Source organism: Pseudopipra pipra, chromosome 1 (genome assembly GCF_036250125.1).
Source record: "Pseudopipra pipra isolate bDixPip1 chromosome 1, bDixPip1.hap1, whole genome shotgun sequence".
Classification (NCBI taxonomy): Eukaryota; Metazoa; Chordata; class Aves; order Passeriformes; family Pipridae; genus Pseudopipra; species Pseudopipra pipra.
In genome coordinates, this window is record NC_087549.1 from 14,265,322 (window position 1) to 14,281,866 (window position 16,545).

General features: G+C 42.9%; 1 protein-coding gene across 1 annotated transcript in view; it reads left to right on the forward strand.

Annotated features, from left to right (window-relative positions):
- Positions 1-16,294, forward strand: part of EXT1 (exostosin glycosyltransferase 1) — a 182,875-nt gene extending 166,581 nt beyond the window's left edge. The window contains exons 7-11 of the mRNA XM_064646259.1: positions 91-186; positions 3,111-3,200; positions 6,819-6,979; positions 7,980-8,151; positions 10,705-16,294. Coding sequence (XP_064502329.1) covers positions 91-186; positions 3,111-3,200; positions 6,819-6,979; positions 7,980-8,151; positions 10,705-10,890 — 705 coding nt within the window. The 3' untranslated portion in view covers positions 10,891-16,294. The remainder of the gene's footprint in view (positions 1-90; positions 187-3,110; positions 3,201-6,818; positions 6,980-7,979; positions 8,152-10,704) is intronic.
- The last annotated feature ends 251 nt before the right edge of the window (positions 16,295-16,545 follow it).

A 16,545-nucleotide genomic window follows, 5' to 3' on the forward strand; every position in this document is an offset into this window, starting at 1 on the left:
TTTAACATGTCTGTCTGGAAATCTGGGACCTTAGTGTTTGGACTGCATTGCCACAAAGGTCTCTGATCATGGTCCAATACTCTCTTTCAGATTATTGTTTTATGGAATTGTGATAAACCTCTCCCAGCCAAACACCGCTGGCCTGCCACTTCTGTGCCTGTCATAGTTATCGAAGGAGAGAGCAAGGTAGGTGGAGGGAAGCACAGTAAAATGCTGCCTATATTCTCTGATGAGATAAGAATTTATTTTTCTGGCTGCTTTGGTGAAAGCTTCATAGTTCCCAACTATGTGACAGCTCCTTTCTATTCCTTAGCCTTTTGTACCAGCTTGGTCACAGATTTGTGTTTCATGCATGGGCCCTGTGCTCACAGAAGTCATCAGCATGGCAATTAATGCCTTGAATCTGAGATTCACAGATGGGACCCAGTTTTGAAATGTGGTCCCGAGAGTAGGTAGTGCTGATCCCATCTGTGGAGATTTCTGCCTCTCTGCAAGTGCATGAGGGTAGTGATGCAGCTTCAGCATTGAGTCTGAGCAGTCAGATGCAAGACTTGGGAGTCAGCTGTGAACTCAAAAGCAGAGGAAAAGATGAGAACTAGCCTTTGAAAAGTGCCTTTTCTTATGGTCTTGTGGGGTACTGATGCCAGTGATGGGGTCTTACCATCATAAAAAAAGGAAGGGACAAGGGACATGGGACAGGTGTGGGAGCAAAATCACCACATCATCTCTTGCTGTGCAACACACATTTGTTTGTACTTTCACAAAGTCAAAACAGACAGCATCAGATGGGAAAAGAATGGGTTTTTAAAATCCACACTGATGTGGATTATTCCTTTACAATGAGAGAAGCAAGACTTGCCTCAAGACTGAAACAGATTTGGGCTGGTCCCCTCTGCAGTCGCTGTCAGCTGGCTCTTGAGCTCTGCATTGGCAAAGGAAACTTTAAGTTGCTTTGGCTGTACAATCCTATTTTGAATTTATAATTCTCTCTTTGGTCTTTTCCCCCTGTCACCTTAACAAGGGGAGAGAGAGAGCCCTGCAAAGTTGGCAGCTAAAGGCTCTCACCTTAGCTAGCCATGTAAACAGTATCAGGAGAGTTGCTGCAGGGCCAAGAAAGGCTATGGTGATTTCTGAACCTTTTGATTGTTCTGGGTTTTTTTAATTTTCTTTTTGTAAAACTTGCAGATGTGAGATAGAGGAGAAAATCTCTGACCAGTTCTACAGTGTTTGTAGAAATTGGCCCCAGGCACTGTTTAGATTCCAAGTGAGTCTCCTGAGTACACAAAGGTGTGTTTATACTGGACAGTCTCTTCCCTCTAATATCCCAACTTATGCCAAATGGCTTCATGCGTGGAAAGCTGTTTGTTTGGACAAAGCTTGTAGAGCCAGAGCAGTGCAATTTAAAGGTTTCATAAAGAAACTGCTTTTCATCTCCAGACTTAACTAAAACATACTGGCAGGCACATTACTCCGTGCGGGTGATCGCAGAGGTCTGCCTTTACCTAACCGTAACTCTTCCCCGTGAAATCAAGAGATACTGTCACACCCATTTTACAAAAGGTAGCTTTAGCTATGAAACAAATACATGGCTAGTCCCGACTGTTGTACTATTTGACAATTTTACATGGTCTGTAAAAGATCAGAGGTGAGAATGCAGGTCTCCTGCCGGCTGTTTGCTCTGCTTTGCCTTAGTGTAAGCAAAGCAAAACCATCAACCTCAGCCAGATCTCATACCAGCCACCGCCTCCCCAGAACAAGGCCATTGTAGCAATGAAGAGATAATCTCCAGATAGACATTATGAACATCCTGATTATGGAGACAGAGCTTTCTCTGAATCAAGGCATAGATTCCGAAGACTTGCTCCCAAGCATGTTGGAGGGGATGCAGAACTGACAATGTCCATTATGAGAGATGTGTAAAACTCCTCCCTGTCTCTGTTTCCATATAGTGGTTTCCTCTTACTGGTCTCGACTTTCGTAGTGTTTTTTGGCTTAATGAGTAGGAAAAGAAGTCTAGTGACTAGCCAGACTATTTTTCCTAGCAAATGAGGGAAAAAAATCATGTTGTGTCCTTGTTACATCGGCTTTCCAAAGGTGCTAATTAGTCTGCTAAAGAAACCATATAGATTTTAATTTCTTGCTATTATCTTTTTGATCCAGCTTTCCCATCTATTTCCTGTTACTTTGAGGACCATGCTACCATATCTTTCCAAAGCTTATACTGCATATAGGTTTTATATGTATAGAATGGTTTGGGTTGGAACGGACCTTAAAGATCATCTAGTGCCAACCTGCCTGCCATGAGCAGGGACACCTCTCACACTAGACCAGGTTGCTCAGAGCTCCATCCAGCCTGGCCATGAACACTTCCAGGGATGGGGCATCTACAGCTTCTCTGGGCAACCTGTTTCAGTGCCTCACTACCCTCACAGTAAAGATTTTTTCCTAATATCTAACCTAAACTTACTCTCTGTCTGTTTGAAGCCATTCCTCCTTGTCCTGTCACTCCTCCTTGTCCTGTCACTCCATCTTTCTTGTGGGCTCCCTTCAGGTACTGGAGGATCACTTAGAATGTGACTTTTTAAAAAGCTACAGCACCTATATAATTCTTGATGCAAATAAAACTCGATACATGTGTTCTATAGCATGTTCTCCTTTTTTGACAGGGAGTGTTGCACCATCCTGGTACTGTAACATCCTTCACACACAGTCTGGGCTGCTTGGTTTCCCAGCTGCGTAGCCTTATGAATGCTGCAAAGTCTTTCTCAGTGAGGGACAGTCTTAGCTACCAGGGAAAATGTCCTCTCCAAAGAAGCTGTAGGTACATCTAATTCTCAGTATGGACCATTGCAGTTTCTCACAAAAGGAAAGCACCCTGCTCCAAAGAGGGAGGTCTTTTCGGAAATTACTCCTCAGACAGAAGGTGTAGGCTGACTGCTGGGGTGAAAAAATGACACTCACTCTTGAGCTGAAGAGTCCTTTCCATCAGACAGAAATATGCCATGTACTTCAGACAAAAGGAAATAAGAGTGAGGAATAAAATGGAGTATTTACCTTGGAACTGAGTAGTGATTTTTATTTTCTCCCCTTCCTGCCTTGGATACCCACAGGTTATGAGCAGTCGCTTCCTGCCCTACGACAACATAGTGACAGATGCAGTGCTAAGCCTGGATGAGGACACCGTGCTTTCAACCACTGAGGTAAGGGGTCTCTGTCATGCTGGGAGACTGCTTGGCTCCTGGGCTCAGCCTGAGCACAGCAGATATGCTCTTCTCTGGGCTTTGCCACTGAGTAAATGTTATAAGATTTCCTGCCACACTCCTCAAATTTAACGTGTTGCACTTGTTTCAGCAATGCTGCCACTGCCTGCCATCAGAGGAGCTTTTCGCCCTGGTTAATTGGCTCATCATTAGCATATGGTTCTTCCGTTCTTTATTATTTTAGTAACATAGCTGCAGGCGGGTGTAGGCAGCCAAGAGCAGTCAGCTTTAATATTCTGTTCTCACTTTTCTGATTGGGGTAGCTTCCCCCCCTCCCTACATTATCAGTAGGGTGTAGGTGGAGAAGGAAGGGTTGTCAGCAGCAGGGGACTGCTATCGCTCTAAAAGACAGCAGTGCCACCCTAATGCAGGATTTCACTGAGGAATGTTCTTTCACTATTGTGTCGGCCCATAAAATTGGAGATCTTTGCTAGTTTAGGTCCTTGAGTGTTTGTGCCAAGAGCAAGATAGCACTAAGAAAAGAAAAATACTGTAGAAAACCAATTTTTACAACTGGGATGAGTATTGATTTCTCGAACCTCTTCCTGAGAACCACAAGGGAAACTGATGACAGTTTATATAGAGTGCAATATTTGGGAAATACATTATTAATGATGGCCAGGGAATAGCTTGAAAAACTCGACTTTCTTTTGTTTTCCCTTTTTTCCCCCATGTTCATGGCCATTCCCCTCTCCTCACTTCACCTTTATAAAAATACATTTTTGTCAGTGGTGGAGATGCTACCACTACTTATATATCAGTGAAGAAATGTGTAACATTAATCTTCAGTCACTGCTATATACCCTGTGATATTACTGAATTTGTTCTAAATTGATGAAATTGCAACTGCTCTTCTTCTCTGTGCGGATGTTGTGCTGTGGTTAGACTGCTCCAGAAAGAGCCACAGTAGCCCTCTTTTGCTTCACAAGTGGAAGAAATAGTTGACATTGAACCTATTTCGTACCAAGGTTACACCTTGATAATTTCTGCTAGATAAGAAAGAATATGGCTGCTGCCAAAGCACTTGTGTGCAAAGCCCTGCACAGCCCAGTAAAAGGCATTTATCCTAGGACTGGAGTTCCTGAGCAGGTTGTTGCTCAGGATGAAGGGTGTCAGCTGCCTTGGGGACCATGGTAAGACCTCTCAGGGACTTCATTGCTCTGAGGGGGTATTTACAGCAATTCCATGTGAATTTCATGAGGATTTGGGGCTTTGTTTTGTTTTAACTGATACTTATTCGTCATCCAAACTTTGGAATCATTTAAGCTTCTGGAACACATATGAAGTAAATAAATAGTGTTCCTCATTCCTCTTGGCCGTGTTTTACCCTAAACATTCTGAAATGCAAATATTTGTTGTTGTGTGAGACAGCATACATGTTTCTTTGTGGCTTCTTCCCTCCTGTGAGCAACTTGCAGTTGATCCTGTGTGTTTGTGCAGTGGCTGTTTGCTCTATGAGCTCATGGCCCCTGTGCTGCAGACAGAACCAGCTGGCCAGCTCTTGCCAGCACCCACCTTGCAGCTTTGGCGTGTCTCTGCCAGGGTGCCAGGGTCAGCAGCTCTCCTTGGTGGCTCTCCATGAAGAGCTGGTGGGCCTCCATTGCTTCACTTCCCCCACTGTACAGCTTATGCAAATGCGGTGTGACATTTCCTTTGAAAGTGGCTGCTCATGGTGCTTCAAGGTCCAGAGAAAGCAATTTAGGAATGTGGTCAAATACAGTCACATTCTCATTGAAAGTAGCAGTCACCAGGCACATCCTCTGGACTGTCCAGCCCTGGGGTAATAAAGGTTTTCCATCCACAATGGAACAGCACGTAATTGCTCTGTGACGGGAGCTGTTCCACATGCGCAGAGGGATGTGTGCGTGAGTCATAATCTGAAATCAGCACGGGTCAGTGATCCGGAGGTTTAAGAGACTGGCAGCTTGGCTGGATTTTCCTGCTGATCAGCTGAGAGTGGCAATGCCACTGGAAATTATATAGGATGAGAACTGAGGGATTTTTTTAATAAAGGCAGTTTACTCTTAGGGTGGTTGCTTTAGTGTGTCTCCCTGGTACAAGGACAGATAGTTGAAAGCACAAGAGAGGGCACTGAGTGCAGAAGCTTTATTATTTATTTAGTTTGAGATTCTCAGACTTCTCTAAAGAAAACAGATGTCACGTTTTATGGGAAAGGCCTTTATAGGGGAAAAAACTCTCTAGTTCTTTCATGTGGTATTGATCAGAACTATCACAACGGTAAGTGGTTTGTGCACATTGTCTTTCTAGTTGGCCTCAGATTCCTTGAAACAACTTTAAAGAAAATATCCAGTCCCTAACTTTGTGTTCCAGTCCATGTGTGACTCTTCTGTTTCATAAAAACACTTGTAAATGTGAGAAATCTGACAGTAATCAACACGAAATGGGACTGTTCTCAGAGAAGCTATTTTTTATCTAACCTCTACACCCTTGACTTTGGCTGCTCTCCTGGAAGACTTTTCAAACATTTTTGAGCAAGGTTTTAGGTCCCTCTAGTACTGGAGCAGCCCAATGTGCAGCGCAGAAGCAAAGCTCTCATTTTCTTGGGTTTGTCTAGGACAATTAGAATCATCTTTAACTCATTTTAAAATAATTTTGTTCTAGCTTGAGCTCCAAATCTAAGCTGAAGTGGAGGGACTGCCAACCAGCTTTTCGTTGTAGTTACCAAATTCTTTTCAAATATAATGCTGACAAGGTTTTTGCAAACTATCCCAGTCATCCCTTTCCTAGTATCACCAGGGTTTGTTTGGTGGGATGTTGGAGTAGCAGTGTCCTGTCACTTCTCAGTTCTCAGAGATTCGAGTTATTAAAATTGTTACGGCAAGACAATGTAATAGAAAACCACCATTGGCAGCATTTGACATCCTCTTGTGGCTCATACAGTATCAAGCATTTTCCTTAAAGTTTAGGCTCCTGATGCCATTTAACTAAATGGGAATCTTATCTTTCTCTTTATTAAGCAATTATGTTGAACCTTTTCGGTCATGTAGACACTCCTAAAAGTGTGACCAGCGTGGTCTTCAGAACGCTCAAAGCAGATGAAAGATATAAATGGACTCCACACTGACTACCTGTTTTAATCTCACTAAGCCACCTTTACAATTTAAAGTATTTGACTCCTGATTTCCCAAGCTTCATGTTAACAGTGCTGAAATGTAGGTGAGATGCACAAAGATGTGCAAAAGTTTCAGTTTCCCACATGGCTGCTACCTCTTGGTATTGCATCGAAGTATAAATACATGCACCTACACCCATTCTTTTTGTAACTTGAAAAGGTTTGATATGTAAAGGGCAAGTTTGAAAATGTTAATGTAATGCTGTGATGCTCTAGACTCCCTTTAACAGGAACCATTAAAATGTGCATAATTATAGGGCAAAATGTCAAGCAGTCAGTTTAATTTACTGATGAATATATAGAATTAATGTTTTGCAACAGTTCCAAGATTCTGAATTGCGAATTAGTGGCAAGGTAATATTTTGTTTTGTTGACATTTGTGGAAACAGTTTTGGTATTCATTTGGCCTGTGCCTTTGTCCACAGGTGGATTTTGCCTTTACAGTTTGGCAGAGCTTTCCAGAGAGGATTGTAGGGTACCCTGCGCGCAGTCACTTCTGGGACAACACTAAGGAGAGGTGGGGGTATACCTCCAAATGGACTAATGACTATTCCATGGTATTGACAGGAGCTGCTATTTACCACAAGTAAGAACCTGGAGCATCTGCTGTCCTCCTTCTGAATGAAACAAAAAATAGTAAAGAGGGGGGTGGGGTGGTGGGGTGTGAAGAACATTCTTCCGGGGAGGGTCAAAAATGGAAAGATAATAAGTCTACTTTTTATGGGGTAATAATTTAAGTTCTTGGTTTAGCTCTGGGGATCTGGTAATCATTATTGCGCTTGTTGGGTCTCTTTGAAGTCACTTGTGTTTTGAGGCAGTCGGACCGCTCTTTTTAACATCAGGAATTACACACTTCAAAGAGTTCCCAAATTCATTAAGATGCTTGGCTGAATGGCCTGTAGCATAGCAGAAAGGAGGTTACTTCCAGACCAGCTCTGGGTATGTGTTGGCTGACAGCTGCAGACTGCAAAGTCTTCTGGCTACTCTAGAAATGAAGTACAGTGGACACATCACAGTTCAGCATATTGCAGCATGCTGGAGAAACCCCCTGTCGTTAGGACTTCATCAGACCAAAGTCCTCTCTAGATATTAGGAAAAAGTCGGAAAATTTTGGAGTATCTAATCTACATCCCCACAAAGGAGAAGACAGGCCATAAGGGATAGTGTAGGCCCAAAGGAGAATAATTTCAACAGTAAGAACAGCAGTAGGCCACTTTTACTAGAGTTCTTTCCAACTGAACAGTTTGGAAAGAAAAGGTGGGGGAGGAATTCATCAGTGTTGTCTGTCACGTTATAGCAATATGGGGCTCTCTTTCCTGCTTGTCCTTTATCTTGATGCTTAGGTCTGCACTGTTTCTTTCAACCCAGTTACCAAAAAGGTGTATGTTCTGTTTCTCCATGAACACTGACTTGATGAGAAACTGATTTGTTTTCCCTTCTTGTTGGAGGATGAGACTAAAAAAGAATGTGGTGTATTGGGAGTTGGCTGGAAAAACTTGTGTCTGAACTGAGATAGAAATTTCCTGGAGCTTGTGGTACCTGAAAGCCCAGTGACTTGTATTAATAACTCTGCTGTTGGTTTCCAGATATTATCACTACCTGTACACTCATTACCTGCCTGCCAGCCTAAAGAATATGGTGGACCAACTGGCCAATTGTGAGGACATTCTAATGAATTTTTTGGTGTCAGCTGTGACAAAATTGCCTCCAATCAAAGTAACACAGAAAAAACAATATAAGGAAACCATGATGGGACAGGTATGTATTCACAGCATATTTTAGCAATTGGGATGAACTGATAATATAACGGGTTTGCTTCTAAGTTAGGCTTACAAAGTGATACAATTCTGTTAAATTTTTTTGCAGTTTTTATTTTAGCAGAACTGTAAATAGGGTGTGGATATGCTTATTATAATGAGAGAAAAGGTAAAGATGGCAAACATCTACTGTGGATGCTGCTTCTCTTCGTAGTTTTCTCACACAGTGTTATACACTTGATTCCAAACTCCTGATGATTGTGGTGACTGAATTTCAGTTAAACTCTAGTTTTCTAATTAAATTTTCTAGACCTAAGACCTAGCCATGGAATGCTAGAAGCAGAAGTAAATTCTAGAAAGGTTTTCTATTTTTTATTATTATTAATTAATATAATGTACCAGGCTGTCCCTGTGCTATTTTAAATTATATAATATGATTCAAGCACTGACATTGGACTGTCACAACAGAGGTAATTTGTGATATGTAAGCGGTGTTTTCCGACAAGGAACATTTTGTCCCACAGCCATGCCATCACTCACTAGCAGTTATGAAATGCTTGCTTTAGATCCTCTTCCATTTACTGGATAAACCCTCTCTCTTTACAGAAATGGAAATACCTCTAGTAACAGGGATACATGGTAACCTGGGGGCACTTGTCTTCCTACCCTGTGTGAGAGCAATGGGAGGAATAGGAAGTCCTGCAAAACCTGCGAGTCCTGAACAGCCTCCCATCTGTGGTGCCACGGTGTCTGTGACTCTCATTGCAAACAGTGCCATGATTACTAGGGGGCAGGAGAAATAAAGGGCCCTCTATTTTCCCCTCACATTTCCTCCTATTAGCGTTACTCGGATCTTTGACTGGGGAGTGACCATGACAGTTTGTAAACTCCCTTATCTGTATGTCACTGCGCTTTCACCTGAGGTATAGGTAGCATTTAGCAATTCTGACTCATCTGGGTGCCCAGGAGACCTTCTGCAAACAAGAAGGTGCCATCCAGAAAGTACCTATTGCTTCCAATTTCAGTTTCACCTCTCCACAGGGCTGTGCTTTGGCTGTTTGGCAGAGCCTGAACATTCATTTTTCATCCTACAGCGTGGGTGACTCGAGTCAGCCATGAACTATAACTCTCTCCTAAAGACAAGTTGTTCCTGCAGCTTTGGGAAATGTAATGGACCATGTTCATAATTCCTTGAAAGACAAATAAAAAATTAACATAACCTCAGTGTTGTGACAGAGATTAATAGTCGTATGGAAATTCACTGTTAATGGCCAAAATGTCTGCTATAATCCTCCAGCAACAAGCTTTTACTTGCTCTTTAGTGGCTTGGTATAATCAGGAGGCTGTAATCAATGCACATTATAACCTACCACTTGAGCTAAACTGGACAGGCCTTGGACAAAGATCAAGTTTGATACCACAGTTATTTGGCAAGTCCTTGACTTTATCTGTTTCTTCATGTTTTAATTTACATCCTTTGACTTTATGAATTTGTTTTTAAACTATAGTGGAACCATAAGTGCTATAGAGAGATGCATGGGAAGTGGCACAAAAAAAATTCTTAGGCTCTCAGCATTCATACTTTATCTTAAATAATAGTTTTATTATGTTTATAAATGCTCTTTAGGTACAGATAAAGAATAACAACATCTTTAAAGCTGTCAGGACATTTTTTTTCTAGAGCTGCTGAGTTTCAATGGATTTCCACAAGGATTATAGCTGCCCTGAACTTTGGAAAATCGGGCCACAATATTTTGCATGTATTGCAGTCAAAGACCTTGGGTCTTTTCCTTGGGTCAGAGTTTAGCTTGATGTAGTGTGGAACATCAGTTAATTTTCTTTGTCTGTGAGACAGTATTGTCTGATGCACTGGCCTTGGCCAGTGGGATTCCTGGAAGCATCCTGCTTTTCTCTGCAGGATCTGTACACACATGAGTAATGCCAGCTTCTGCTGAGCTCAGTTAAAAGCTGGTTGGAATTACTTTTGTATAAATTTCTGCAGATCTAGACTGCAAACGTGCAGTTTTGACCCTGAGAAACTGTAACAATTGTTTTCTTCCTATGGCTGAAGACCATGGGCAGCTGTTGGGCTGGGCTTGGGTGTGCACCTCTGCTGAAAAACAGTGGCCTTCTTGTCTTTCTTAGTGGTTTTTAAGTACTTGTTCTATCTCTGAAATAACTGGAGGGTTTGAAAGAAAGAAGAGTTAGAGATAAGGTGAAATAGAGTGTGATGAACTATGGAAGGGCTGCTCATGGATGTCATGCTCCACATCAGGCTGGCTTGTGCTTGAACTCTGGTCATCACGCTGCACTGCCCTCTGCTCGTTTTGGAAAGTTGGGGGTGTCTGGCTCACCACTGCTGGCTCTGCAGTGGGCAGGGTGTCCTTCCCCCTGCTTGAACCCCCTGAGCAGATTTTAGCCGCCGCTGAGCCACATGCTCCTGAGCCCCAGTGCAGCCTGGCACCACGGTGTCAGCCTTCCCACGGCACTTGCCCTTCTCGCCATCCTGTTGTATCATGGCCAGTGTCTGATCTCTGCTCTCCTCTCCACACAGGCATCCCGGGCCTCGCGCTGGGCCGACCCCGACCACTTCGCCCAGCGGCAGAGCTGCATGAACACTTTCGCCAGCTGGTTTGGCTATATGCCGCTGATCCACTCGCAGATGAGGCTCGACCCTGTCCTCTTTAAAGACCAGGTCTCCATCCTGAGGAAGAAGTACCGAGACATTGAACGACTCTGAGGAGCGCTGCTGAGGGGGCCGAGCCGCCCCCTGCCAGACTGTGCCACCGACAGCAAGCGCCCGACCCCGCACGCGGCGTCCTGGCTCCGGGGCGCGCTGCTCCGGACTGCGCCGAACCGCCCGGCAGGCTGCTGTCGCTGAGACTAGGTCGTGTACAGTTTCATTATGGAACATTAAATAATTATTTTTGAAATGATTGCTATGCAGGTTTAAACTTTTTTAATGATCAAAAAAAAACCCTATTAAAAACAGAGTTCTTTCTTTAATCAAAATTGTGTTGGTTGTGAATATTTCAGAGCTGCCATTTCTTTCTTTCGTGCATTTGATTGTCAATGCAATTTTCATTCCTTTTCCCCTGCACAGTTAAACGCTGGAATCTCACGGAGACAAAATGCATCAGGTTCAGAAACAAACTGAGCACAAGCAGGACATAACCGAAGTATTAACATTTCTCATTTACTGCTGACTTTTTAGTTTTTTGCCTGTTTTCCCCAAGCCAGTAGCAGCCACTGCAGCTAAACTCCTTTGGACACATGGAAAACTGGAGAACCCCCAAGGAACCAGACAAGAGGGTAGATCCTTCTGGTTGAGGACCTCATTTTTAAAGGCCATCAGCCTTGCATTGAAGGGAGAGAGGAGTGTTATTATGGAGGAGCAAATCAGTTGCATGGAACAAAGGGACACGTGTGCACAGCAGGGCTGTAGTGCTGGGTGTGTGTATTGTGGTCGGAGAGGTGGATCCGGAGTGTCCTTGTCCGTGGGTGGCTGAGCACCCCAGGGGCAGTCAGCACAGCTGGCTGTTGTCATGGTCATGTGGGACACCCAGAGCTTGTGCAAGTCCCTGCTGCTGGGGGCAGTGGTGCCACTTGGCCGTGGCAGCTAAGCTTCTAGAAGTAGCTTTTTTCTGAGGGCAAAAGGGGTTTTGACAGAAAACAAGAAGGCATGTTAGTGCTTGCAGTGCAGGAATTTGGCCTGTAACAAACTGGTTTATTTGAAGTCAAAGCATGGGCTTCTCCTTCTCTTTTTTTGTTTTCTTTTTTTTTTTTTTTTGGAAGTGCAAATATGTGGAGAAATTCCCTCTGGTAGGTCTGACACCTGAAGTAAAGCGTATGGTCAGACACTGGTTACTGGCAGCAGTGGGTACTCCCAGGTATACTTGGGGCAAGGTAACTCACACAAAAAACCTGTCCCTGAAATACCAGTGCTGCTCCCACTCCAAAATGGTTTTAGCATTTCAAATATAAGTATTTTTAAATTGAAATATTCCAATTGTTTATTTCTCTGTAGTTCTTTGCTTATTTATTTGTTTCTTTACATTGAAGTATGAAAACAGAAGCAGTCATTTGGGTCAGGAAGATGCCATTCCAATTTGATTAGAAAATAAGCACTTTAAAAATGTTTTGAACTTAACATTTTGATGGGGTGCATTTGGGGTGCTCTGTAACTATTACTACCCCCAAGAACTCTGTTAAAGTCACAGCAAGAGGTTTTAGTGCCGATGCTCAGAAGACCAGCAAGCCTTTCTATACCTCATTCCTTTGTAAACAGGCAATCTGGTAGCAGGGATGAAGAGTAGTTGGACCCGAATTTTCACCAATTTCATTCAGGCTCAGGCACCAATTTAATATGCAGCTTTAAGCATCTCCCATAACCAGGGCATGCCTCAGTTTCCACCTTTGTAAAAGTAATAGCTGCTGGTTGTAGAGAGAATGCTGTGAAGCTTAAATGCTTTCTGTTGCTGTTAAGATCAGAATCCCTAAATGGAAAGTTGCTTTAAAAGTGCAAAGTGCACATTGCTAAATGTTTGTATGCAACTTGACATGTAAAGACTTGCAGAGAGTGCTTTGCTTTGCATATGTATTGCAATATTTAAACAGAGCACAGTGAGTTAGGGCAGGAACATCAGCTTCCTGACATTTTGTGTTAGAATCATTGAATGGTTTGGGTTGGAAGAGATCTTAAAGATCATCTAGTTCCAACCCCCCTGCCATGAGCAGGGACATCTTGCACTAGACCAGGTTGCTCAGAGCCCCATCCAACCTGACCTTGAACACCTCCAGGGATGGGGTATCTACAGCTGCTCTGGGCAACCTGTTCCAGTGCCTCACCACCCTCACAGTAAATAATTTCTTCCTAATATCTGATCTAAACCTGCCCTCTTTCAGTTTAAAACCATTACCCCTTGTCCTATCACTACATGCCCTTGTAAATCTGAACCAAATCTTTAAAGGAATCTGCCAAAACATGTGTGAGACTGCGGCTAGTGACTTATGCTGCTGAAAGGAAGAGGTGCCACTTTTCCCATCACTTCTGTTGCTCTCCCGGTCCCTGGCCGTGAAGTCTCACCTGATACCTTCTGCCACCTTCACCAGATGTTTCTGTGAGCCCATTTAACTCTCTACACTCATGGAAAACTGTCCAGTGATTTATTGGATTTTTCTAATGCCATTTTAGAGAGTTAAATCAGTATGTGGAGAGAAGTATAAAGAGGCAGCAGTAGGTGGGCAGGGCCAGGGAGGGAAAGGGAGCAGGATATACTCCAGTCTGTGTAGAGTGAGCTGCTAATTCAGCTGCCCTCATGTCATAAGAACCTGAACCTCACTTCCTGGTGCTCTCAGGTCTGTGTTTGCCGATCTGCGGGGGAAGGTGAAATCCAGTGGTTTGATTTTCCAGAGTGAATGGCTCAGTGGCTCCCATGGTGCTTTTCCTCTTGGAGGTCAGTTAGCTCTTTCGATGACTGGAATAGACCTTCTTAGATTCGTCTTTTGGAGAATGTGCCAAACACTGGATGAGGTCGGCGGGGTTCATGTCCCGTGTGCAGGTGGGCATGCAGCCATGTCCACAAGAGCATCTGCAGCTCTGGGAAGCAGTCACTGGTCTATAGCCAGCAAGAGGGGCCAGGGAGAGGGAAAGGGAAAAGAGGGGACCTTACAAAACCAAGAATTACAATTCTGCTTGGGTTTTAGTTAATGCCATTTGGGGGCACGTGGTTTGAGGTTTTAGTTAGAAAGGGAGTAACTAACCATTTTCGGAGTGCACTGAGTCAGGCCAAGCTTTTAAGCTGTTTCACATTCTGTTATCGTCACTTTTTGGGGTGGCTGAAAGAGGCTGTGCTAAAGCTCACTCTGAGTGTGATTCGAGGCCCCTTCTGTTTACAGATTGCTAATTAAACAAGTAACAATGGAAGGCTTAGCTCCAGAAGGGATGTGGATAGGTAGGAGCGTTTCTCTTTGCAGTATGTTACCCGGGCATAGTCGTCTTGCCTGGAAAGAATGTGCCTCAGGGCCAGTCTCGAGAATAGCCGCTGGTCTCCGTGTCCACTGCCCAGGGACCCAGGGGAAGCAGACCCAGCTTAGAGACTTGTTCTATTACACTCGATGTGTCTGTTCTTGGCCAGCACTCCTAGGACAGCAGGCAGAGCCTCCCGCGTGTAGCTGTGTCGGGCAGAGTTGTGTTGTTTCCTTAGTGAATGAAATCACCCTTTTGTCATGTCCCAGGTGCAAGTTAATGGTTCTTTATTCTTTTTTTTCTCCCTTCCCAATTCAGATGGTGCTGAAACAAGGTTCACTCCTTGTTGCTCCTTTTGTAGGTTTTTTCTGTTATTATTTTTCATTAACAGCAGGCTATGTTAGCCTTTACTTTACAGGTACTTGAATGCCTGATGACTTGACTGAGTGTTACGCATGTGGCCTTTTGTAAAGGTTGCTGACCTTAATTTAATCAGGGGTGAGATGGGTGGATGAATGTGAATAGATCCATGCCATTAAAAAAGAATAAAAGTAGAGATTAGAATTTGGGAGAACTGATTAATTTTTAATCGAATTTATTAAAGGGGAAAAAAAGAGAGAGAAAGAAACCCTTCCCAGTTATAATTTGAATAAGATCTACTGCAGGAGGAAGGTTTCATGTGAAAAATGCCACAAAAATAGGGGCAAACTTCCAAGATAGAAAGTGCCTGGCACTCCTTGCAGTCCCTTGGACCTGCACAAGATTTTACTTGCCCTCTTTCTATTTTGTGAGAACCCCTAATTATTACCATACCTTTTTCTAGATGTGAATGTTTAAGCTTTGTAATAATTTCATAGTGAACACACTGGTGTGCTAATGCATGGCTATCAAGAGCTTTGATCTTTTCCATTGGAAAACAATGGATTTGATCAATTTCAGATTGCAGTTTCTCTTTTAGAGCCAATTTTGACAAAGAAATTAATCTCTCACCGGTGGGCGCCTTTTAAAATAGCTCATTTACCAAAAGATGTTATTTGGAGAATGGAAGTCATCATTTGACACTGAAGCGATGAAAGAAACAGCTAGATGTAGTTTTTTTAAAAATCTTTACATGCCCAATGTAAAATGCTGTGTCCTCCTCTTTCAGACTCCCCCCTTACTAAAAGACTACTCAGTGTTTGTCATAACGTCTATATCAATTGACAACGATTTGTTAATTCCTCCAGTTAAACATCCTCTTACAGCAAAGGATGGATTGGTGGTCTGCTCCTTTTTTTTTTTTTTTTCCAGGCAGCTCTGATGTCTGTCCTGGAAATGTGGCCTTCAGGGGCATCAGCCTGACAGAGCCATTTCCCTGGGCGTTAGCAGGACTTCACGGGATGGACCTGTGGTCTTCCAAGAAGGGACCTGCCCTGTGCAGGGTCTTAGCTGGTGTCTGCTGGAAGTAAAACTGCATCTTCCAAAATTTTGTACGTCTCACCCTTGTTTAAAACTAAGTCGAGCTGGCCTTTATACCACTATTTTAACCGTCTTCACACACATTTTTTAGGTTGGAGTTAAATTAGGGGGAGTTAAATTAGGCAGGGGTTAAATTAGGGACGGGGGGGTTATGGGACTCATCAGATGCTTTGAGATGCTCCCTCCCACTCTTTCATGATGTTTTTAGTGACTATTTCACAGTGGATTAGCAATGATCCAATGGGCCTTGCGACCTTGTACATAATTCTGTATATTTATTTTGAGAGAAAATATGTATAGTGTTTGGATTATGAGAATGGAAACCTGAAATGGGAATTCTTAGGATGGCAAATGTAAAGCAAAAAAGCAAACAAAAATACAATCTTATTTTGTATAAAATGTACATTTTTGAGAAAAATTTTCTAATGCATTACCAATGTTTTCATAGTGCTGCCACATCTTTTTTAAAGTGTTTCTCCCTCTTTGTTTGACTATTGACAACATGGTGCAATTAAACCTAAAGCAAATGTGTGAGTGAGAGAAAAAGAGAGAATGAGAAATTAAAAAGCCATATAATTTGGTTTACTTCATTAACCTGTATAACATCATAGGTTTACCATCTAAGATAGGTTGTTTTTATAGATAGTGTCACCAAAGACTTTTTTTCTTCAGATTTATTTTGAAAAGTTGTTAATAAAGGACGTACATTTCTGTTGCAGTGTGTTCTCATTTTTAGGGTAGAATAACAAATCTTGCTTGTGCTCGTGAGAATGCAAATTTGGGAGCATGATTGCCATGTGTCTCAAGTTCAGGATAGTTAAAGGAAAGGTTCTTTATCTTCTTTCTCCTTGGCCTGAACTGAGCAATGACTCTACGTATATCCTGTGTCTTTGTTCCGTCAACAATATACGTGGTATAGCATTTATACACAGCAGTCTCTAGTCCAGCAACACTGACAGGTGTTTACTG